The sequence below is a fragment of the Orycteropus afer genome, unplaced genomic scaffold (assembly GCF_000298275.1).
Source record: "Orycteropus afer afer isolate SDZICR_OR568_19922 unplaced genomic scaffold, OryAfe1.0 scaffold00249, whole genome shotgun sequence".
Lineage (NCBI taxonomy): Eukaryota > Metazoa > Chordata > Mammalia > Tubulidentata > Orycteropodidae > Orycteropus > Orycteropus afer.
In genome coordinates, this window is record NW_006921836.1 from 3,528,529 (window position 1) to 3,554,312 (window position 25,784).

At 44.0% G+C, this 25,784-nt stretch overlaps 1 protein-coding gene across 1 annotated transcript in view; it reads right to left on the reverse strand.

Moving 5' to 3' along the window:
• Positions 1-7,836, reverse strand: part of HLF (HLF transcription factor, PAR bZIP family member) — a 67,916-nt gene extending 60,080 nt beyond the window's left edge. Inside the window, exons 1-2 of the mRNA XM_007949648.2 lie at positions 7,722-7,836; positions 5,392-5,727 (exon numbers count right to left, since the gene is read on the reverse strand). Coding sequence (XP_007947839.1) covers positions 5,392-5,727; positions 7,722-7,836 — 451 coding nt within the window. The remainder of the gene's footprint in view (positions 1-5,391; positions 5,728-7,721) is intronic.
• Positions 7,837-25,784: the final 17,948 nt, after the last annotated feature.

Consider the following 25,784-nt stretch of genomic DNA (forward strand, 5'->3'; position numbering starts at 1 on the left):
AAAGTCAGCAGAAAGAACACAAACTTGCACTGTGGGAAGGTGCAATGGGCTCTATGGCACTCCCTAACTCTGTGTGTGCTATCCTCTCCTCCCACACACGTCCACATGGAAGGGCTCAGAACTGGAAAGAGAGCCTTCTTAATTCTCAGCTGAGTTTGGGCTTAACAGTGGTAGGACACCCCCAAGCTTTTCAAAGAAAAACCGCCGCCAGAGGAAATTATTTCAAATCTGGCTTTGCAAGCATGTGATTTAAAAATAACTCGCCTTTGTCTGCTATAGATGACTTTCCCTAAAGGGCCTGCTGTCCTTAAAGCAATCGCTCAATTCTCAGGGCAAACAGATCCTTATTTTTCCATACCCAGCACATACCTCCAGGAGAGTGTGCCACCTCTGATAGCATCTGAAATGCAACCAGTCAAAATGCCTCCTGCCATCTCTGCTGGGCTGGAAACATCCGGGGGCTGCATCTCAGATGACTGAGAAGCCCCTACAGGTGGCGACAACGTCCAGGAACCACCACTCTGCCCTTTATTAAGATGTCAGCCTAGAAAGTGCAGTCACCTCAATATAGCCTTATCAGGCTCCAATGGATCCCTGGATCATTTCTTCAAGGAAAATTTTATTCACTCAGATGTTTGATCCATTCTATGAGTGAGGAGCTAGTCAGAGGAATAGGGATGAGAGAGGAAATAGGATAAAGGATGGGGTACAGTCAGGGTAAAAGCTCTGGGAATTCACAAGAATGCTCGCTCACTTTATCATTCTAAGACACCCTTGGGGTAGACATAGAAATGCATAATTTGGCAGCCTATGGCTTCATTTCCTTCCAACCAGACAGGTAGCACTGATAACACAATGCTACCAAGCATATCTCAAAAGATGTATGCTAAGCCGCCAAAAACAAACATCTGGTAAAATCACTCTGTAATTATCTCCTGATGAGCCTGATGATGTAGTTTTAGCAACTAACAGCGAATAGCTACACACTTATTATATTTTGTTTCTTCTTGACCTTCCCAAAAATTGTCCCATAAGTATTTCAGGGGATAAAAAAAAGCACCCACCTAGGTGAAAGGACCCTGAGTTAAAAATACATTTTCCTGACCAAGTTAAAGAGCTAGGCCAGGGGTTCTCAACTGAGTGGGATTTTCCCTTCCAGGGACATGTGGTCCTGTCTGGAGACTTTTTTGACTTGTCACAGTTGGAGGTTAGTGGTGCCACTGGCATTGAGGGTGTAAAGGTCAGGGGTGGTCCTAAACACTGTCCAACGCACAGGAGAGCACCCCACAACAAAGACTCATCCAGCCCCAACATCATTAGTGGCAAGGCTGAAAAACCTTGGTCTAGACTGAAATGGTACAATTCCCAGAATACTTTAGGCTCCATCTGTCCGCTTCCCTTCCAAGGACTCATTTTCCTCAAGCTCAGCTTGGTACTTCCAGTCTGGTCAATACTGTCGGGTACACAGAACATCAAGAACTTTCTCCTTTTTCAGGTGTGCTCATAATGTATCCCCTAGAATATTCGTTTCCATTATAATCTTTCAAATGATCAACATTATACACACAGCACAGTCTTCCTTCATCTGAGTTTGGTATCTGAAGAAAAGCTTTAATTTTTTTCCTTTCTTGTTAAGCATGTCACTGAGTTTTCAATTCAAAAAAGAAAATTATTTTGAAGCGTATTTCTATCATTAAGAAGCGACATTGAAATGAATAGCTTATTTCCAGACTAGTGCCCTAGTGTCTCTCCCCCGTTCCCTAATACAATGATATACCCATTGAAACTCAGGAGTCCTGTGCTGTGGAACTCTGACTGGGGCATCCTGAATTACTGAAATTCATTGAAGAATGCTGACCCAAGGCATGTCATAGCAGCCTCTGACAAATGACCATTAAAGAAGCCTCAATTTCCAAAACCCCAAATCCTGATTCTCAGTAGGGACCAAAACGTAGAGGCCCAACATCAACATGCATCTTGGGGAAAAACAAATATAGTATTTCTGACATAGTACAAGGAGCTCTGGTAGCATAGTAGGTAAAGGCACTTGGCTATTAACTAGAAGGTCAGTGGGTCGAAACCAACCAGCTGCGGTGGAACTGTAAAATGATACAACCACCATGGAAAGCAGTATGGCAATTCCTTAAAAAGCTGTAATTAGAAATACCATTTGACCCAGCAATCCCATTACTAGGTATATATCCTAAAGAAGTGAAAGCCAAGACAAGAAAAGATATATGCACACCCATGTTCATGGCAGAGGAGCTCTGGTGGTATAATGCCTAAGGCATTTGACTGCTAACCAGAAGGCTGACGGTTCAAAGTCACCAGTCACTCCTCAGAAGGAAGACTGGGCAATCTACTTTGGTAGAGATACCACCTCAGAAACCCAAGGAGGGGTCGCTATGAGTCAGAAACAACTCGACAGCAGTGAGTTTGGTTTTTTTTTTGGTGTATGTTCATCGTAGGACTATTTACAATAGCAAAAATGTGGAAACAACCTACGTGCTCATCAACAGAAGAATGGATAACCAAACTATGGTACATACTCACAATGAAATAGTATGCAACACTAAAGAATAACGTAGAATCTGCAAAACACCACATAACAGGGATGAACCCGTAAGACATTATGCTAAGTGAAGTAAGTCAATCTCAGAAGGACAAATATAGTATTAGTGCATTATTGTAGAAAGTCAAAGAAAGGTTTATATATGGAAGGAAATTTTCTTTGTTCGTCACCAGGGGTGGGAGAGGAGGGGAGAGAACACTGAAAAAAAAAAACCAGTGCATTGACCCATGTCCTTTAGTTTTGTGTATTTCACTGTATATAAATTATATTGAATAAAATGTATTTAAATAAAAGAAAAAAAAAGAAACAGCTGCTCCATAGGAGGGAGATGAGGCAATTTACTTCAGTAAAAATTTACAGCCTTGGAAACCTAATGAGGGTTGCTATGAGTCGGAATCAATTCAGTGGCAGTGAGTTTGGTGGGTTTTTTTTTTCTAGTTTACACATAGTACCTGGTTTCTTGTTCTTAGATGCCATCGAGTGGATTCCAACTCACGGTGACCTTATTTATAGCAGAACAAAATGTTGCCCAGTCTGCACCATCTTCACGATCATTGGCATATCTGAGTCCATTGCCGTGGCTCTAGTGTACGTTGAGTGTCTTCCACCCTAGAGGGGGCTCATCTTCCAGGACCATACCCCATTGTGATCTCTAAGGGTTTTACTGACTAATTTTCAGAAGTAGACTGTCAGGCCTTTCTTCCTAGTCTGTCCTAGTTTGAAAGCTCTGCTAACACTTGCTGCTAGCATATTATCTCCAGTTTTCACAATAATCCAACCAGATACGTAATTATACTTTTACACAAAGGGAAACTGAGGCACCAGGAAGTCATGCCATTTTCTAAGGTCACACAATTATAAGTCCCAACCCGTCTACCATAGGTGACCCTGATGGTATTTGAAATATTAGTGGCATAACTTCTAGCATCACAGCAACATGAAAGCCACTGCAGTGCGACAAACTGACAGATGGGTGGTGGCTACACAGGGCAGGGAACTGATGATACTTGTTAACTGCTAGGTTTAAAACACCGCAGTCATTAACTACTGGATATCTCCTGATACATAACTATTAATATCTCTCAATATTTCTCTCCAGAAGGAAAGGTTATACACTGTACCTAATGACTTGAAGAAGATATTTGAAAAGGATTGAAATAAAAAGTGCAAGGTGACATAGATATAACAATGATCACTTGGTACTCATGAATCTAACACCTGCTGCTGGCATATTATCTCCAATTTTCACAATAATCCAACCAGATATGTAATTATACTCTTTTACACATAGGGAAACTGAGGCATCAGGAAGTCATGCCACTTTCTAAAGTCACACAGTTCTAAGTCCCAATCTGCACAGCAGAACCACTGAGGCACAACTGTGCCTTCTCACTGGGGCTCCACCCCTTTCTCCTCTGGTTGTTTTCCCAGTTTAAATGGTTATTTATTTTGCTGGTTGTCTTCTCCTGTGAAAAAATCAGAGACAGTGGCATTGTACATTCGAAGTAGCAGGAGCTCAGGCTCACATAAAGGAGGGCTTTCCTAAGCTCCTGCGGTGTCCTGGGGTGGCTGAAGGTTAAGACTTAATTCTATTACAGTCAGTGGCCTTGACTTATCATTCAAAGTGGATTTCAGAGAACAGGCCAGGACAGAAAGATTTGAAAGGGAGACCTTTAACTCCAGTATCAATATTTCCAGACGGGGGGTGTTTTCTTCCTCCTTTGCATCATTTCCTTCCATTCTACTTTTGCTCTGTGTTTCACAGATATTCCTACATGAGTCGAGGACACCAAACCCAGTACTGACCTCTAGCACAAGTCTCACACTGTCCTCCTGCTTTCTTGCTTCCCCTGCAGCTGAGGCCTTCAGCTCAGTGACCTCCCTTACAATTTATCTGCCTGAATCTTTGATCTGGCCACCTGTGCACATGAAATGATTTTTCTTCCTGTTCATTTTGTGTTACAGGGTGCTAAAGGCACAAAGTCAGAGCTGCCTCAACCTATGTTTGTATCTGAGCACTTAACAGTAGGTTTTGAAGTGCTGGTCATTTTAGGTGACTTTTTTTGTGTAGTGTTTCAGTACCATTTACAGTTGATCTTGCAGCCATGCAGGCTTTGGTAAAAATGCATTAAGTGTGATGAACAGATGAAAATTTTTTTAAAAAAGTACAATTTGGTTCATATGTACAACAGAGAATAGAAGTGGAATCTGGCCCTGAAGGAGGCTAAGCCAGACTTAATGTGAGCGCCTGCTTCTGGATTCAATTTCTCAATGAAATCAATTGAATTGGCAACACAAGATTAAGAAAAAGGTATCTGTCCTTCACCTCAAACTCACATCCCTCCCCCTTTCACGCTAGATAAGAATGACTGCAGGTAAACCACAGCCCATAGAAAATCTACCCAAAATTTTCAGCTAGACCCTATTATCTGTGTATTTTGGGAATGAGGAAGGGAGGCAGGAGATAAGATGTATGCCTAATTAGCCCAGTCATTAACTGTAGGTTGGCATTTCTTAAAACCCCAGCCCTGAGTTTGGTTTTGGTTAGGATCAGCTGCATCAGAATCCTCTACAGAGCAGATTAAAAATGCACATTCCTGGCCATCACCCCAGACCTGAAAGATCAGAATTTCTGGGGTAGATCCACAGCATCTGCCCACTGAAGAATGAGAACCACTTTTGTGGCTGAAATTCAAGGCTCCTCTTTTAGAACACGTATATTAAAGCTATCCTGAGTATAAAGACGTTTATGCCAGCCCTGCCCGGCCCCTCCCCTTCACCCTCTCTGCATCTGAAGGGAGAACCTTCCAAGGGTTTACCTGGTCTGATGGGGCTCTGCACGCAGTTTGGGGATGGAAGGCCAGGGTGAACAGGTGCAGAGGCCCGACTGCTGAGGTCCATGACAGAAGGGGCAGCGGAGGAAGCTGGCTGCAGTCCAGGAGGGTGAGGGCTGTGGTCGTGCTGAGATGGGCTGGGGGGAATGCCATTTTCCGACAGAAACTCCTCCAAGTCCATGTATTCCAACTGGAAAGTATCTCCATCATAGGGAAGAGTTTTGTCCCATAAGGTGGGCCCCAAGAACGCTGACTGGGGGACCGTCGGGCTGTTACTGTCATCATCCAGCTTCTTCTCCTTGTCTTTATCTTTACTAAATGCTGCAGAAGAAGGGGAAAGTTGGACTTAAAAAAATGCAAGAAAAGAAAAAAGTGCTGCTTTCAAAACCCCTCCTGGCCTCTGCTACAAAACCTCTTCAGAACTTTCTTCTCACAGACATGGGGATCCTTCTCTGGCTGCTGTCCTTCGTGGCTCTAGAGTTAAAAGTTCAGGCAGGACATGGAGCTCTGCCTGTTTTTCAACATCTTCCTATTTACTTTGGAAAGAAAGCTCTAGTCCTTGTGAAAGGGCTACAGACTGATGTAGGATGAAAACAACACAACAGAGCTCACAGAAACAGTTGCTAGTGCGTTATCTGAGGAGATACATCATTTTGATCTAAAGTGAGGAAATAACACCTACCACTACCTACAACTGTTGTGACAGCCAGCAACCAGGCATGATGTATCTTCCAGGACACTTATGACACTGACAATACTGGATTACCCAAACTACAAAGCAAGTGTGTTGGTGATCTTAATTTTGGTAAAGCAGGGACTCTCCACTTTTCTTTAAGCAAAGTATTGAAAAAATGGAGGCTCTGAAATTTAAAGGAGCATTACCCATTTTTTACGCTGGCAGAGAAGAAAAATGAGAGCTTTCGAGCCCCCATGTGTTTGCTCCTAAAGCCAGGGGACACACTTTTACACAAAAGCAGTTTTTAAAATACAAAGTGCTTTTCCTTCTCCCCTCCCCCAACATTTACATGTGATCTGATTTACAAAAACTATAATGCCTATGCAATCTGTCAAATGCACAGCTATTGGAAAAGGTGAGACTACATCCTACTCTACACACGGAGGAATGCAGATGCTTTCGACCTGCAAAACCGGTCACCTGATTAGGTCGTTAAGTGATGCTCTGAATTTTGCCAGTTCCACTCAGGTGCCATGTAATACCGGATTAAGGAATTCTGAATTTCTTCCTCCAGGAAGCACAGCCTCCAATCCAACTCTCCTCAGTCTTAACCTCCGGAGAGAATCTAACTTAAAACACTCACAGATCCAAAAGCCTGCAGGCGGCCCCTTCCTCCCCAGATGCTATTCACCAAAATTACGGGAGGGGAGTTAAGCTCTGAGGACTTCATACTAAACCTCTTAGCTCTTGCAAAGCAACAGGTTGTCCCTAGGAAAGGAGATGTGAGTACTCCGAAGCTGTTTGTGGCCAAATAATCTTTCAAAAAGACTTTATACCATAAGCCACAAGGTTCACGTTTTCTGCTGTGATACAGAAAGCACAAAATCGCATCAGCCCAAATGACAAATGCGTGGCAGCGGCACCAGCTCGGGCCAGCGCCTTCTTGCACGCACCCCTTCGCTCCCGCTACAGTGAAGGTTGCCCAAGGCAGGTTTGGGACTTACCAAGAAATGCCTCAAGCCAGAGACGGCTGCTGCACGATTACACGTGAGCCGGTTCGGCTCTCCCCTCCCACCAGGAAAAGTAAACCGGGAAAGTGTCAGCGCTGGAGGCGTGCACGGCTTCCAGCCGAGAAACCTGCACCACCCCCACCCCAGCCCCCACCCCTTTCTGAACTACCCTTCTCGGGGAGAAAATGTTCCCCACCTCACACATCCAGAGTTCCAAATACTAACTCGTAATACAAGCAATAACACGATCCCAATACCCAAGCTATGCAGCGAGACCCCCCACTCCAGCCACTGCCCGCAGCCCACTCCCGGGGTAGCACCAGGCCCCAGGGAGAGGTTTCTTCCCCCATCCTGCCAAGCCCAGCTCTCCAGCAAGCGGTTTCGCTCCGCCTGTGTGTAAGCCTTGCAAGGGACAATTCTGACCTGCCAAGTTACACCTTCCACCTGCACCGCAGAAGCGGGACCCAGGGAGGCTAGCAGCGCTATCTCAAATGTGGCCGAGCGAGGGGTTCGCCGGGGGACAAGGAAGGGTGGGAGATGGGTGCTCTAGCGGGCCCGCGGGGTGCTGAGGAGGGGGGCTCCGGGAGCGTCGCCCCTTCCCAGAGCGGCGCGGCCGCGGCGGCGCTCACCGTCTTCGTGATGAAGGGGGAGCTTCAGCGGGTTCTCCAGCAGGGACCTGAGCACGCCGTAGGGAGGCGGGATAAAGGTGGGGTTCAGGGGGAGCGGTCGGGACATTTTCTCCATCGCGATGCACTCAATTTTTTTTCTTAAAAAAAATTAACAAAAAGCAAAAAACCCAACCGCCCCCCAAAATGCTGCTGAGCTGTCTTCTCCGCCCTTTGCCAAAAGCATTCGCTTTCAAGGCGCTAGAGACAAGGGGAGGAAAAAAATTACTTATATCTTTATAAATACATCTGCATAAAAATTTACAAGAAAAAAAAAAAAAAACTTTCGGGTTCCTAATGCAGATGGTCCCCGAAGAGCGCGCCAAGTGCCTCCGGGGTCCTCCGCGACGTGCAGGATGGTGCCACTTGCCTTGAACCCCTCGTCTCGCAAAATGTTCGAAATTGCGAAAAAGAAAGACAACAGTGTCAACCGCTCGAGAACGGCAGCAGGCACCTCACCGGCCCCCTCGCGCGAGTACCCGAGGCCGCGCGCGGTCCCACCCCACCCCCCCGCCCCGCGCCGCGGCCGCTGCTCCCCCGCGCTCCGCGGCCCCGCAGCCCCGGGCTCAGAGCATCCGGCAGCCCATGTGCGGCGGCTCTGACAAGAGTGACGTCAGGGCCCGCACCGCGCGCCGATAGGCGTGCGGGGGCGTGGCTCCGGGAGGCCCCGCCCCACCGCGCCGCTGCCTCGCCCAGCCTCCGCCGGGTGTTTAGCGTTGTCGCGCGCGCGGGTTTTCCAGGAACTTGCCAGAGCCGGTGGACAAGCAAAGGGGCATTTGCCAAATCCTGTGGGCCACCGACCTGGGCTGAGAATCTTATTTTTTGGAATGAAGATGTTTATATCATTGTTTATATCACTGGGAATGACTTGAGGAGTTAAAAAAATTCCGTTGCTCAGGCCGAATCCCCGATCAATGAAATCAGAATCCCTGGGAGTGAGACCCAGGCAGCAATTGTTATTAAAACTCTTCAGGAGGGTCCAATGAGCGGACAAGGGAGAATGTCTGCTTTAGACCAAAATGAAGGTATATACTCTTCTAAGAATGTTTTCTGGCTCCAATCAAGCTTAAAGCCCCCTCCTTGCCCCACTTCCACAACCACTAGAAAATAACAGCTTGCTAGAAGCTCGACTGGGTTGCGAAAAGTTGAACAGAGCGTGCAGGGGCGGATAGAGCTGCTGAGACTCGCTTCCCGCCCTGCCCAGGGAAACTGAATGAGGGCTGGACCGAGACACTGAAAGGAATTTTAGGAATATTTGCTCCAAGAACATACAGGTGACTGTGTCTGAGTCAGGTTACAAGGTCTGCGCCATCATTAAATTAATGTTGGAAATCATTTTTTGGGCGGGGGTTGGGAGCGGTGAGCAGGTCTCGGCGTCCGTGGTCCTAGCAGCGGCTGCAGCTCCTTCTTCTGCTAATTTGACCCCGCAGCGCCCGCGCCCCCCTGGTGTCCGCGCGGACGCACGCACTGCGCAGGGTGGCTGGGCGCTGGCATCCAGGCCTCGGCCCTGCCTGGATGGCTAAGGGTGGACAGTAGGTTCCTTCCCTCCCTCCCTGCCTCTCCCTACTAAGCCTAGGGTAGCAGGATCTGGAGTAGGGGCTGCAAGACAGATGGGCACACACACAAAAAGGTTATTTCAGGGAGACAGAAAGGCTTTATGGGCCATAAGCTGGAGCCCTGAGGTGGGATGAGGTGGAGTCCACTTCCCTACAGGTGAAGGAGGTGTAAGACAGAAGAGACCTGGAAGCTAAGAGACCAGTAACTGGGAGGTGACTTCTGCTCCACTCTGAGGTGCATTTCCTTATCAAAAGGCCGTGATCAGGGGACCCCAGTGGTTCTCACTCTAAAAGTATGAAGAAAGGAAAAGGTACCATTCTAAGTGACATGGTATGACAATGTCAGATTCCAGTCAAATTCCAGAAACATCAGAATTTCAGCTAATTCCACATATATTTACTGAGCACCAACTGTAGGCCTGGACTATGCCAGGACTGGGGAGAGAAAAGTACTTTAGACATAATTCTGACCTGCAAGAATTCATCGTTTAGGGACTAGCATGTAAGCAAACATTATAATATAGTCTTAGAAAACATGGATAGATGGAGGTGACATGGTACTTCTATTAGCTGGAGAATTAGAAAGATGATTTATGAGCTAGAGCTTGCAACTTATGGTCTTTCATGAACTTTGCAAATCTTCCAATTCTAATGTATTATTTTTCACACAATAAGAGACTCCCTCTCCACTATCCTCACATCCTGTTTGGAGGTGAGGTCATCTCCTGACTTGATTCTCTCACATATTTTAAGCCATAAGGTAAGGTAGCTGGGAGCATCTTCTAGGCTGGTTAGAAATAGATTGCAGATGCACATGACATAGGCTTTGTATAATGATCTCCCAGTATTGCAGAATCTCTCTCTCTCTCTCTCATAGAAGGAACCCAAAGTTACAACCTGTAGGATGGTGTTGTTGTTGTTGTTATGTGCCCTTGAGTCACACCTGACTCATAGCGACCCCTCCTTGGGTTTCTCAGGCAGTATCACTGTGGAAGTAGATTGCCCCATCTTCCTTCCGAGGAGTGGCTGGTGGGTTTGAACCACCAGCCTTCTGGTTAGCAGTCAAGTGCCTTAGGCACTACACTACCAGAGCTCCCTGTAGGATGGTAAGAACTGCTCAATTTCACAAGCAAATTCTTAAAGGGATGATCCTTGCAAATGAGTACGAACCCTAACTCCTGTGCACATGGCTAGAAATAATAGCCCTTGGTGGTGCAGTGGTTAAGCACTTTGTTGCCGACTGAAAGGTCAGCAGTTTGAACCCACCAGCCACTCTACTGGAGAAAGAGGTGATAGTCTACTTCCATAAAGATGAACAGCCTTGGAAATCCTATGGGACATAAGGTTGCTATGAGTCAGACTGAACTAGACAGCAATGAAAAGCATCATTGAAATGCACATCCACATGTGTCATTTCATTGAGTCCTGACAAATTGGTGAGAAACCAATGGTACTGACTTTCTATGTAATAAACCATACCATGCCAGAACCCAGGAGCTCTAGTGGTGTAGTGCATAAGGCATTTGACTGCTAACCAGAAGGCTGGCAGTTCAAACCTACCAGCCACTCCTTGGAAGGAAGACTTGGAAATCTTGGAAACCCAAGGAATCGAATGACTCGAAGGCAGTGAGTTTGGTTTTTTTTTGGCTTATTCCAGAACCTAATGACTTAAAACAACAATGATGTTATTATTCCTTATCATTCTGAAGTCTGGACCAGGCTCAGCTGGGCTGGTGGGATGGCTGGCCTTCTTTCTTTTTCCATGTAGTCCCATGGGCACTCCTCTTTTCACAAGGCCTTCTTACATGATCTCTTCATATGATTTCTTACATGGCAGCTGAGGGCTGCAAGAGCCAGCATTTCAAGATAAACCCCAATATGCAAGCTTTCTTCAAGTCTTTGCTTGCTATTATCCCCATAACAAGACACTTGGCCAAGCCTTAAGTCAATGGGAAGGGAACTCCACAAAGACATGAAAAATTAGGTGGCATGGTTCATTGGAAGTCACCAAAATAACAGTCTACCACAGCTGTGTAGTTATTTTACACTTAAAACAAGACCATTGAGATCAGAGGATTTATACAAGGTCACCAGGCAGAGCCAAGACTTGTAGCAAGATCTTCTGACATAAGTCCAGTGTGTTACTAGATGTTTATTCAATCATTCATTCAACATGAATTGAAACAACTATGTACAAAGCTTTGCTAGGGATGTAAAGATAAATCAGACACAGATCCTGTCTGATGGGACCGTACAGTCAGTCTAGTTAGGGACATGTCATATAATCCATAAGAGGACACAGAGTATCAAAGGTTTTTGGAGGATAAAGAGATTTGTTTAGTGAAGGAGAACCAGTAAAATCCCTCACCAGGACTTTAAGGATGCATAGTATTTGTTTATGCAATAATCAGGGATAAGGCTAGGGGGAAAGGGGCATCCCAGAAGAAGGGAGTTATATGGGTAAAAACATGGAAATAGGAAATTGGCAGACATATGTAAATATTTTATTACATATGTAGCTATAAGTGTTTTAACTGTGGTCAGTGGGTTTTTCTAACATAGTGCATATGAGCCTTCAAAGACACAGAATCCTTGTAGTAGGCTGAGTAATAGCCTTGCAAAAGTATCCACATCTGACTCCTAACAATCTGTGAATATGTTACCTTACATGGTGAAAGAGACTTTCCACATGTGATTAAATTAAGGATCTTGAGGTGGGGAGATTATCCTGGATTATCTGAGTGGGCCCTGTGTGATCCAGATGGGGGCAGGAGATCAGAGTGAAGAGAAAGCAATGCGATGACAGAAGCAGAGATTGAGGTGATGTAGCCAAAAGCCAAAGAATGCTGGCAGCATCAGAAGCCAGAAGAAACAAGCAACAGATTGTCCCATGGAGCCCTTAGGAGGAACCAGCCTGACAACACCTTGATTTTAGCTCCATAAAATTTATTTCAGACTTCTAGATTCCAGAATTGTAATAGAATAAATTTATATTGTTTTAAGCCACTAAATCTGTGGTGATTTTTTACAGTGGCAATAGGAATGTAATACATTTTGCCCTAATCTCCCTTTCACTTTCTATCCCACAGTTAAATGGATAAAAGAAATTCACCTTTGTAAATAGTTTCATCAACTACCAGCACATTAAATGTTCACCAGCCAAACATACCTGGAGCTAATTTTATTCTTGCTAAATTATAGCCTGGGACCTCTGGTGGTGTAGTGCCTAAGGCATTTGACTGCTAACCAGAAGGCTGGTGGTTCAAACCCACCAGCCACTCCCTGGAAGGAAGGTTGGGCAATCTACTTCTGTAGTGATATTGCCTCAGAAACCCAAGGAGGGGACGCTATGAGTTGGATCCAACTTGACGGCAGTGCATTTTTTCATAGATTACAGCATCAAAGGAGCTCTGGTGATCATGGTTGCAGGGGACATAAAGCTCAATTGGTATAACATACTACACAAAAACATTGTTCTGCATTCTACTTTGGTGAGTAGTGGCTGGGGTCTTAAAAGGTGGCAGGTGACCATCTAAGATGCAACACTTGGTCTCACCTCATCCAGGGCAAAGAAGAATGAAAAAAAAACCAAAGATACATGGAAATAATTAGTCCAAGGGACTAGTGGACCATGTGAACCTCAGCCTACATGACTCTGAGCCCATAAGAACTAGATGGTTCCTGGCTAACTCTGTCAACGACTCAGAAAGGGATCAGTGTAGGACATCCTTGATAAAGTGGGAAAAAATGTGGAACAAAACTCTAAATCATAAAAAAAAAAAAAAGAGACCAGGTTTAGTGGTCTAATAGAAACTGGTAAAATCCCTGAGACTATCCTTTGGGCCTGGAATTGAACTCACTCCCATGGCTTCCAGCCAACAATAGATAGGTACATAAAGTGAACAGTTACATCAGGTAGGTATACTCCTTAAGGAGCTCTGGTAGCATAGTATCTAAGTCATCTGACTGCTAACTAGAAGGTTGGTGGTTCAAACCCACCAGCCACTCCATGGAAGGAAGGCTGGCAATCTACTTCCATAAAGATTTACCACCTCAGAAACCCAAAGGGGGTCACTATGGGTCAGAATCCACTTGATGGCAGTGGGTTTGGTTTGGTTTGGTAGGTATACTCCTTAGAGCAATCAACCATGGGAGATCAGAAGGGCAATATTTGCACAGGGAGATAGATAAGAGGGCAGGAATGCATAGGAAAGAAGGACACAGGGAAGAGGTAACCACAGGGAGGAAGTGGTACATTATGGGGATTGCAATCAATGTCATGAAACAAAATGTGTATGAGCTATTGTACGGAAAATGAATTTGCTCTGCAAATCACAATATAAATAAATAAAAGGAGCCCTGGTGGTGCAGTGGTTAACTGCTCAGCTGCTGACTGAAAGGTCCATGGTTCAAACCCACCAGCTCTTCCATGGGAGAAAGATATGGTAGTCTGTTTCTATAAAGATCAAAGCCTTGGAAACTCTATGGGGCAGTTCTGCTCTATCCTATAGGATCATTATGAGTTGGAATCGACTCTACAGCAGTGGGCTTGGTTTGGTTAGATTTTTAAGTTTATAGCCTTACCGACAACTTAATCAAACAAACAAAAAGACAATCATGCATGGTAATACTGATCTCTATATAAAACAACAGGATTCAGATCCAAATAATCACTACCAGACTCCTATGAAAGAAAATGAAAATATGTTCCATTTCCAAACCAATCATTAGAATATTTACCAAAATGACCTAAACATTTTTACACTGTGTAACTTACTCTCCAGGAGCTCTGGTGGCATAGTGCCTAAGGCATTTGACTGCTAACCAGAAGGCTGGTGGTTCAAATTCACCAGCCACTCTTTGGAAGGAAGGTTGGGCAATCTACTTCCGTAGTGATACTGCCTCAGAAACCTAAGAAGGGGTCGCTATGAGTCGGATCCAACTCCACAGCAGTGAGTTTGGTTTTGGTTTTAACTTATTCTCTGTTAGGATTTATAACATTTTTATCACACCAAATCATTCCTTCACGCTCCATCCAGGCAGTTTCCATTTCTTCTATGGGAACTGACAACCACTGAGTTGAATTTTATCAGAACAGATTAGTTTTGCCTATTCTAGGATTTTGTATAAATGAATTCATCCTGCATGTACTCTTTGGTGTGTGACTTCTTTCACTCTGCATCTTATCACTTATATTCACTCATGTTGCATGTTTCAGTACTTCACTCTTTTTTAATAGTGAGTAGTATTCCACCATATAAACAGACCACAGTTTGTTTATTTTTCTGGTGATAGATGTTTGGGTTGGTTCCAGTTTTTAGTTATTGTGAATAAAATTTCCATGAACGTTCCTGTACAAGTTTTTTTGGTGAATATGTGTTTTCATTTTTCCTTAATAATCTCAGAGGAGTGGAACTGCTGGATCCTAGGGTGTAATGAGCCCTCGTAGTACAGTGGTTGAGCACTCAGCTGTAAAGCAAAAGGTCAGTGGCTCAAATGCACTATCAGCTACACAGGAGAAAAGACCTGGTGATCTGCTCCCATAAAGATTCCAGCCTAGGAAACCCTGTGGAACTGTTTTGGTTACCTAATGCTGCTCTGACAGAAATACATCACAAATGAGATGGTTTTGACAAACAGGAGTTTATTGTCTTACAGTTTTAGAGGCTAGAAGTCTGAGTTCAAAGTGCCAGGCTCTAGGGGCTGGGTGAAAGGCCCTCGACTTTGGGCTTCAACTCTGCCTCTTGTTCCTGGCCCACTGAAGCTAGAGACATCTCTTCACTCAGGCAGCTGCTGGCTGCTGAGGCTAACAACCCCAAGGTCGACAGATAAAATGGCCCAGTACTAACAGTCCCAACCTACATGGCAGGCCATTGATTGAAGGCCCATTAACAGTCTCAAGATTGGCAGACAGCATGGCAGGCTGCTGAATAACAACTTGGCTACATGCAGGTTTCAAACATGCCAAAAGCTGGAGACCTTTCTCAAAAGTTGCTTCTAATACACTGGAAGCAGCCCACAGCCCCAAAGCAGCTAGTCAGCTGCTCTAGTAGATTCCACTATGGAGTTAATTAACAATCTCACCGTGGGGAATAACTATATCCAGCTGCCCAGCCACTCAAAACCAGGTCCAGCCACACTGACACACAGCCTTAACTACCACAGGAACAGTTCTACTCTGTCCTGTAGGGTTGCCATGAGTCAGAATCAGCACAGTGGCACACAGTAATAAGATTGAGGTACACTTAATTTTATAAGAAATGGACAGTTTCTGAAATGAGTGAATTATTCTACTTTTCCAGAAGCTATGTATGAGAGTTCCAGTTGCTCTGGATTCTCACCAACATTTAGTGGTGTCAATTAAAAAAAAAAAAAAAAAATTAGCCATCTAGTGGTAAATAGTGTTCTCTCATTATAATTTTCATTTTCCTGACTAATGATGTGTTTTTCATGAGTTTCTTAGTCATTTGGATATCTTTCTTTGTAAAGTATCTGTTTAAGTCCTTATCCATTTTAAATTGGGTTATTAATTTTTGTTGTTGAATTATAGAAGTTTTTCATGTATTTTGAACACAAGTTCCTTGTAGATATATATATTGTGAATATTTTCTCCCAGTATATGAGTTGCCCATTAGTTTTCTTTAAAGTTCTTTCCATGAGCAGAGGGTTTTAATTTTGATGAAGTTCAATTTACCAATTATCTTCATGGTTACTGTTTTCTAACCTAAGAAACCTTTGACTCCCTCCAAGTCATGGAGATATTCTCCTATATTTTGCTCTTATTCCTTTATAGTTTAGCGTTCCATTCAGATGTATGACACATCTCAAATTAATGTTTGTGTAGAGTGTGAGGTAGGGGTTGAGGTTCTCCCCCCCCCCATGTGGATATTCAATTGTTTCACCACAAACTGTTGAAAATTCTTTCATTTTCCCCTGGAATTGCATTGGTGTGCTTGTCGAAAATCATTTCACTGCGTATTTGTGGATAACCAAAACTTTGACCCTTAGGGAAAATGGACGCTTTATCTCCAAAGACAGAAACGCACTATTTCTAATTTTCCTGAGCTCTGATTCATAACAAGCAATGGAACAAAGTTAATCAAAGTTCACGGCTGAAATGAATGTCTCACTTTCAACAGCTCATTTGGTGTGTTGACAAGACTTTCTACAAAGACGTCCACATTAACTTAGATAAGAGCCTAGAGGCAGAAGCAATGGCCAATTTCCCTTTGTTGCATATAAATAAATAATTAAGCTTATTGGATACTTTTGGTTACAACTATCAATATCTCAGTGCTCCTGTCCTAACATGCATGAGCTTTTTACTAAAGAATCAAAATTAGGCCACTTTGTTGGAGAGACCCAAGCAAATAAAGGTTGAGATTAAATGAGATTGAGAATATTTGATAAATCACTGGAAAACCCTTCAATTGGGTCTTCAAGGAAGGAAGCCAAGGATAGTCAAGGCTCTGAGGTGTGGAACAGCTCTAAAAATAAGAATAACCATAGAAGAAAGGTTTGTCAGAATCAATTTCTTAGAAGATGTCAGCAAGCCTTGCTCTACCCCAAAGCTCTGGAAATCAGCCTTTTGCCAAGCCAGTGGTTTCCACCTGGCCTGTCATTTCAAGTGTTCTAATAGGGAGGCTGGGTAAAGAAATCTCTTTTACAGCCCAGTGGGGGCCGATGTGAGGCAGCCATCTTGGCATCAGTCCTACAGGTCTGCAGAAAGATCTTTCCAGGGTAAGCAGTGTCTGTGTTTCACATTCCCAATGGGTCTGAAACCTTGCTGAGCACACAATGCCTGCTACTGTACCTTACCAGGAGCTGGGAGCCCAGGGAGTATGGAGGCCAGCACTGTGTTTATGAAGGGCTTTGTACATCAGCAAGCCAAACCTCTAGATGAACCTGTTTATCTTGTTGCCAGAAAGGGTACATTATCCCGGGAATTAAGTCAGAAGTGAAAGGCATCACATGGGAGTTCAGCTGTGTATACCTAACCCAGGCTTGTCCTTTCTCTCCTTCTGAAAACAAAAAAGAAAATTTTATCTATTTAGCTTAACTACTAAAACAACAACAACAACAACAACAAACCAACCCATTGTCATCAAGTCAATTCTGACTCATGGCGACCCCACGAGTTTCAGAGTAGAACTGCTGCTTAGAGTTTCCTTGGCTGTAATCTTATGTGAGTAGATCTCCAGGCCTTTCTTCTATGGCACTCCTAGGTGGATTTGAACCACCAACCTTTTAGTTAGCAGCTGAGCACAACCTTTGTGCTGCTCAGGGACCTAGCTTAACTACTGGAGACCCTCCAACCTGTTCACTTGGTGCAGGAACATGCAAATAAAATGATGTAATATTTCCTAGGAACTCAAAATTCTCCTCCAAAGGATGATTCATGGAAAGGATTGTGGTACTGGAACCCCCTTTCTAAGCCCTGTTTTGCTCTGGTGAATTTGAGTGGGAAAGGCAAGACAGACAGATATAAGAGGTCCTGAGCCAGGGCTATGTGTTTAAATGTCAGAGGATGGAAGGATTTACATATATGTGATAGAAAGGAAAATGATACAAAAGAGAAAGAAAGGAAAGAAGAATATGTGTGACAGAGAGAGGAAAATCAATGCAGTGCTTTACAATGACATGGGCACAGGATTTGGAGCCAGACACACTTGGGGTGAAAATAATAATAATAATAAAAGCAACAGCAATATGAAGAAAGAAGAAGGTACATTTATGTTTTGGCACAGTATAAAGCTCTTTTTACATATTATCTCAAGCAGCCCTGATGGTTCAGTGCTTAAGCACTTGGTTGCTAACTGAAAGGTCCACATTCAAACCTATGAGCTGCTTCATGGAAGAAAGACATGGCAGTCTGCTTCTGTAAAGATAACAGCCTTGAAACCCTACAGCGCAGTTCTACTGTGTCCTACAGGGTAGCTATGAGTCAGAGTTCACTTGAAGGCAACAGCTTTTTCTTTTTTTTTTTTTTTTTAACACATTATCCCATTTATTACTTGCAAGAACAGTATTAGGGTTACAGAATTATTATCCCTATTTTAAAGATGAGGACAGTGAGACAGAGAAATTAAAGTGACTTGGCATGGTCCTACAGCTAATAAGTGAAGAAGCTTTGAGTTGAAAACAGCTCTGCTTGACAAGGAAGCTTAACCTCCATACAGTGAATAAATAAATGAGTGACAAGCATCCTCTCACTAAACTCACTGGTTCAAATTCTACCTCTGCCTTGTTGCCTTGGATAATCTCTCTGGTCTCTGTTTTCTTTGCGTGGAATATAAACTGATGCTTTTGTTTCTCAGCTCACAGAATTGATAGGAGGATTAAATGAGAGAACACATATGGAGGCACTTGGAGACTTGTAAAGGACTAAATCAGTTTGACAGCTTGTTATCTGGGCATAGAGATGCTCCCACTTGTGAATCTGTGTATCTTTTTATTTCACCCATGATAACAGAGGGCACTGGGAGCTCTGGTAGTGTAGTGCCTAAGGCATTTGACTGCTAGCCAGAAGGCGGGTGGTTCAAACCCACCAGCCACTCCTTGGAAGGAAGATTGGGCAATCTACTTCTGTATAGATACTGAGTCGGACACCCAAGGAGGGGTCACTATGAGTCGAATAAACTCAACAGCAGTGAGTTTAATAGAAGCCACTTTCCATTCAAACACACAGGTCATTTTTTCTTCTCACCTTTTTTCCTGCCTCTTACGAGGGACAGCCCCTTTCTATTGCTCCCAGTTTCCAAAAGAAATGCAAGTTTAAAGTTCAATGAAAAATCAAATACATCACACTCCAAATAGCCACTCAGCCAGAGTAGGAAAGGGATACCCATTTCATGAGGGCTGAGGAACAGAAGTTTGTGGGCTAAACCAAAAAAACAAACTTACTGCCATTGAGTCAATTCTGACTCACAGTGACCCCCATTGGGTTTCTGAGGCAGTACATTTTTATGGAAGTAGATTGCCCAGTCTTCCATGGAGTGGCTGGGGGGTTTGAACCACCAACCTTCTGGTTAGTAGTCTGATGCCTTACGCACTGTGCTACCAGAGCTCCTTTTGCTTTAAACTTCTCTCAAGTCTAGTAAACACAGCTGAATTTAGAGATGGTGAGCTACAGATGCAGGGAATCACCATAACTCAGATCTAGTCTTCAGCTTGCTCAGGATTCAGAGTTGAACAAGCTTAGCAAAACTGACTTACATCAACCACACTCTGAAGCATCATTTCCAAGCTATCTGTTAGGTTCTTTCACAAGCGAGGAAAATATACGACCAGATTCTCTTAGGTGATAAGAGTGTATTTTGAGCTGAACAGGAGAGGAAGGCTACAAAGCTGTGGTAAGAACTTGTGTGTTCTCAGCACCCAGAGCCTCCATGACCATGGCATCCTGCAGACCTGGGGAGACAGGAACAATGGCTTGTGGTCATGCAGGGATTCAGGGCCCAACTTCCCTACAGTCATTATGTCTTCATCTCAAGATAAAGGTTCTGACCCGTAAGTCAGTCACCATCCAGTATACACTTCCAGCATTGGCCAAAATTTCACTTCAGCCACCTGTTGGGTTGAACTGTGTTCCCCCAAAAGATATGCTCAAGTTCTAACCTCAGGTACCTAGGAATATAACCTTCCTGGGAAATAGGGTCTTTGCAGATGTCTAAAAACCAAACCAAACTCACTGCCGTCAAGTCGATTTCAACTCACAGTGACCCCTCCTTGGGTTTCCAAGGCAGTATCCCTACAGAAATAGATTGCCCAACCTTCCTTCTGAGGAGTGGATGGTTGGTTTGAACCTCAGGCCTTCTGGTTAGCAGTCAAATGCCTTAGGTACTACGCCACCAAATTGTTAAGATGGGATCATTAGGACGGGTCCTTCATCTCTTTATGGTTGATATTCTTGTCCAAAGAGAAGAAAGCAGAGGGCAGACAACCATGTGAAGACGGAAGCCAGGGTTAGAGTTCCGTGAATGACAAACATTCTCTCATTAAACTCATAGTTTCAAATTCTAAGGAATGCGTGGGGCTCTCAGAAGTTAGGTAAGACAAGAAAGCCCCTTCCCCTAGAGCCTTCAGAGAAAGCATGGCCCTACTGGCACCCTGAATTCAGACTTCTAGCCTACAGCACTGTGAGACAATTGACTTTTATTACCTTAAGCCACATGAAAACAAAAGGCAAACCCACCACATCAAGTCAATTCAGACTGTTAAGGCAACCCTAGCAAACTAATATACCATCTCAGAAGTGATTAGCTAACCTTACAGCTATAAGTAGGTGCATTTGTTGGGACATCAGCTGTTGTTGTTGTTATGTGCCGAGTCGTCTCCAACTCATAGTGACCCCCTTTGGGTTTCTGAGGCGGTATCTCTATGAACGTAGATTGCACAATCCTCCTTCTGAAGAGTGGCTGGCAGGTTTGAACCACCAACCTTCTGGTTAGCAGTCAAGTACCTTAAGCACTATGCCACCAGAGTTCCCATCAGTAATTAGCTCAGTTACTACACACCAAGGATTTAACTCAGGCATATGGCACAAACCATGTAAAATGAAATCAACCTGCTTTTCTTTTAGAAAGAGGCACTGGGCACACCAGTTATGATGAACTTCAAGCAGCTCAAAACTCATGTCAGCTGGACGTGTTTCCTGCCCTGTAGGATACTCTCCATGGGAGCCTTCATGCTGCGCACAGCATCAGAACAGGGGAAGTGAGTTGGATGACCTTACTGTCACCATGCAGTGTCAGCCTGGTGCCACATAACGTTTCTTGGTGCTTATTTCCAGAGTGAGTGCATGGTGTGGACATTTTCATCACATAGATGGAGTCAGAGTAGAAGTGGGGGATGGGTGGAAGAGCACGAAGAAGCAACTTGAAAGGTCTTGCTTGGCCCATGGTGGTTTTAGATCTTACTCAAACACGGACCAACATATTCCGGGGTGAATTTATCCCTACTCATTATGTCTCGCAGGCATCACATCTGCTGGTCTTTGCACAGTGCTGGAGGCAGCATTCCTGACTCTTTGGAGCCTGCTTTACTAGGCTCCAAGAACACCACTCCCCATCTGTTAATGCAGTTTTTTTGTCAGGCAGGGAACATTAAGATTGATGAGCTTCCAGCAGGTCTGCCTTCCTGAGACGACAGCCTGGTCCTCTTCTCTTGAAAGCAGACAACACTGATGGAAGGCCCTTCTGAGCCAGGCGCTGTGCTGGATGTTGAGAATTAAAGCAAGGGGAAATTGTACAGGGTTTCCGCTGTCAAGGCCCTAACAGTCAGATGGGGGAGAGAGCCACTTAACCAAATACCTATCTCAGGGCAATACATGTAACGGATCAAAAAAAAAAAAATAATAATAATAATAATAAACAACTCACTGTTATCTAGCCAAATCCAACTCACAGTGACCTCCATTGGGTTTCCAATGCTATAAATCTTGACAGAAGCAGACTGCCTCATCTTTCTTCCAATAAGTGACTGGTGGGTTTGAACCACCGACCTTTTGTTAGCAGCCAAAGGCCTTAGCCACTGCACCACCAGAGCTCCTTATAATTGATAGATTAGGAAAAGGGTACTATAAATGAGGAAGTGATTTAACTCTTATTTAAAGTTTTGAGGAAGCCTTCATAGAGGGGGGCTCACAAGACAAGTTTTGCAGCCCAGGGAGGGAGTGGATGGGAGTGGTACAACCAGATGCAAGGCATGCAGGCATGAGCTAGCACAGTGTGAACTTTAAGAGGCTTGGTATTTTGGAATGCAAGGTTTACTAGCGGAAGAATGATACTGATGACTGTAACAATAACAACTACTATTTGCAGAGCACTGAGCTCTGGTGGCATACTGCCTAAGGCATTAAACTGCTAACCAGAAGGCTGGTGGTTCAAACCCACCAGGCACTCCTCAGAAGAAAGATTGAGCAATCTAGTTCCATAGTGATGCCACCTCAGAAACCCAAAGGAAGGTCACTATGGGTCAGAGATGATTTGACAGCAGTGAGTTTGGTTTTTTTTTTCTTTCAACCTGAGCCAGGCCCTGCGATAAATGCTTCGCATACATCATTAAAGTCCATCTTTCAGATAACCCTATAAATCAGGCATTATTGTATTTCTTGGAAGAAAGGCCTGAGAATCCATTTCTGAAAATCAGCCAATGAAAACCCTACGGATTATGATGGTCCAGTTGGCGACTGATTATGTGGATGGCACAGGACTCAGCAGGGTTTTGTTCCATTGTGCGTGGGGTCACCATGGCTCAGGGGCCAATTAAATGGCAGCTAACAACCACAACAACATATTTCTTATTGGTGAAGACTCTTTTGGCTGTTACAAACCAGAGTCAAACTGGTTTAGTTAGAAGAAGAGCCTTTTCATTGTCTTTTCTCTATCTCTTGCTTTCCCCTTGGTGTCATCTTCATTCTCTCTCTCTACAAACTGGCCTCCTCCACAAACTGGGAAAAAGCCCTGGTGGTGCAGTCATTAAGGGTGTGGCTGCTAACTGAAAGGCCAGCAGTTTGAACCCATCATCTGCTCCAGGGAAGAAAGATGTGACAATCTTACTTCCTTAAAAGATTTACAGCCTTGGATAGCCTATGGGGCAACTGTACTCTGTTCTATAGGGTAACTATAAGTCAGAATCAACCCAGAGCACTTGACTTTCAGTAGCTCAGGAGTTTCATATCTTTCGCTTTCCTCCATCAAACCAACCCACTGCCATGGAGTCAATTCCAATTCATAGCGACCCCATAGGACAGAGCAGACCTGCGCCATAGAGTTTCCAAGGCTATTAATCGTTATGGAAACAGACTGCCTCATCTTTCTTCTGCAGAGTGGGTGCTGGGTTTCAACCACCAATCTTTTAGTTAGCAGCCAAAGGCCTCAACCACTGCAACCAGAGCTCCTTTTCCTCCACCAGAGATGGACTAATTATCTTCTGCAATTTTAGTTAAAAAAAAAAAAAAAAAAAAACACCGGAAAGGAACTCAGATAGGCCCTGCTTGGGCCAGCTCCCCATTCTTGGATTAGTCAGCAATGTCCAGGGGATGGTAAGAGCATGACTACTCATACTGGGACACCTGGTTGTAAAGGAAGAAGACCAGTTCCCAAGAACAGGGGCTCCTAGGCAGACATACACCCACTACATTCTTCACTTTATGGATGAGGACATTGAAGCTTTGGGAGGTTGAGTAAGTTTCAGAACTACTGTATTTTATGCAAATAACACTCATTTTCTACATTGTATGCCAACCATTCCCTCTCTGCAGGAGGCATTTTTATAAACGCACTATGCAATTTGTTTACAGCAACAGATAATAAATAAATAAACACTGGAATATATCCTAATCTAGCTCTGTGGTTCTCAGCCAGGAGGATTTTGTCCTTTCCCCTAGGGAATATGTGACAATGTCTGGTAACTCTTTTTGCTTGTCACAGAGTAGGGCGATTGCTACTGGCATCTAGTGGGTACAGGCTGTTTTGGTTACCTGTTGTTGTTGTTATGTGCCGTCGAGTCGGACCCGACTAATAGCGACCCCTCCTTGAGTTTCTGAGGCAGTATCACTACGGAAGTAGATTGCCCAACCTTCTTTCTGAGGAGTGGCTGGTGGTTTGAACTGCCAGCCTTCTGGTTAGCAGTCAAGTGCCTTAGGCACTACACAACCAGAGCTCCCTTCAGTTGTATTAGGGCCACTTATTATATATAATTAACTCTTTCCCCATTGATTGGAAATACCATTTCCTATTCTGTTTCAAGGATTTTCAATGTCTCATCTGATAATAATAGCACATATTTTATTTCATTAATGTAGCTTTACAATATGTTTTAATATCAGCAGGGCAAATTCAGAAGGAGAGTTTTAATACTGTATCTTGTTTGTGTAGCCCACATTTGAGCATGCACATTGTTCCTGAAGTAAAACACATGACTTTGAGGTATATGACAGAATAACCACGCAGCCATTAACCCCTCCTTTGGTTACCTAGTGCTGCTCTAATACAAATATACCACAAATGGGATGGCTTTAACAAATAGGAGTTCATTCTCTTAAAGTTCAGAGGCTTTACCGAGTACAAAGTGCCAGGCTCTAGGAGCTGGGTGAAAGCCATTCAACCTTGGGCTTCAGCTTTGCCTCCTCCTCCCGGCCCACTGAAGCTGGAGGCTCTTCTTCACTCAGACAGATACTGGCTGCTGAGGTTGACAAACCCAAGGTTGACAAGTAAAAAGGCACAATTTTAATGTTACCAAACAACACGGCAGGCCACTAATTCAAGTTCATTGAAAGTCCCAAGGTTGGCAGAGCATGACAGGCTGCTGAACAACAACTCGGCTACATGTAGGGTTCAAGAGTGCCATACACTAGAGACAATTCCCAAAGTTGCTTCTTATATATGGGAAGCAGATCATATCCCTAAAGCAGCTACTCGGCTGCTTGTGGTAGATCCCACCATGGAGTTGACTGCTAGTCTCATCATGGGGAATAACTACCACCAGCTGCTCAGCCACTCAACCAGGCCCAGTCAAGTTGACACACAACCTTAACGACCACAGAGAGGCCAAGGATGCTGCTAAAATCCTACAATGCACAGGATAGTCCCCACAGCAAAGAATTCTCTGACCCTAAATGTCAATAGTGCTAGGATTGACAAATCCAACTCTATCCAAATATTAACTCACCACTATCCTACACTGCCTCCTTCTCTTGAAAGGTCTTGATTGGCCTTTGGGGGATCTTAAGTCTCCATCCCATGGTTTAATGACAACGTGTTAGGTTATTCTAACTTGATTCTTTGTGCTTTGATTCTTATAAGTTTCTCTGTCAGACAATAACTACTTTATTTTCAAGTGCCACATTCAACTTTGTCCTGTGCATGAACTACATAGGAATGCTAAGTAAATGCAAAATGTACAAACTCAACTCAAATACTTTTGAGTTTAAATACTGTATTAGAACTAAAGCTAATTGTCTCTGACAGATTCTTAAAATACCGTCAGTTTGTGAGGATTATATCCCATCTCTACCAAGAACTGTTTTTCCATGAGGAGACATGGATTTGCAATAAGGTGACTATATTCTTTTATCTCTCCCCTTAATTAATTATTTTTGGGCAAAGATAATAGTACACGTGTGGCCATGAAAAGTTTGTTTTGGGACAGAAATGGTGAACTTGCATGGTGAGGAAAATTTTCTAACCAAATTTTTTAAGCAACCTAATAAGCTTAATCAGCTGCAGGGATCCCGGTGAGGAGAGGGAATTCAGGCACGCCCAAAGCAGCAGTGTGGGAAAGCAGGAAAAAGGGGATTAAAAGGCAGGAAAACCCTGACAGAGAAGCAGCAGCTGAAGGGATCCAGGTGAGGAAAGGGAAATCAGGCACACCCAAAGCAGCAGGGTGGGAGAGCAGGAAAAAGGGAATTAAAAGCCAGGAACCCTGACAGAGAAGCAATCAGCAGCAGGGATCCAGGTGAGGAGAGGGA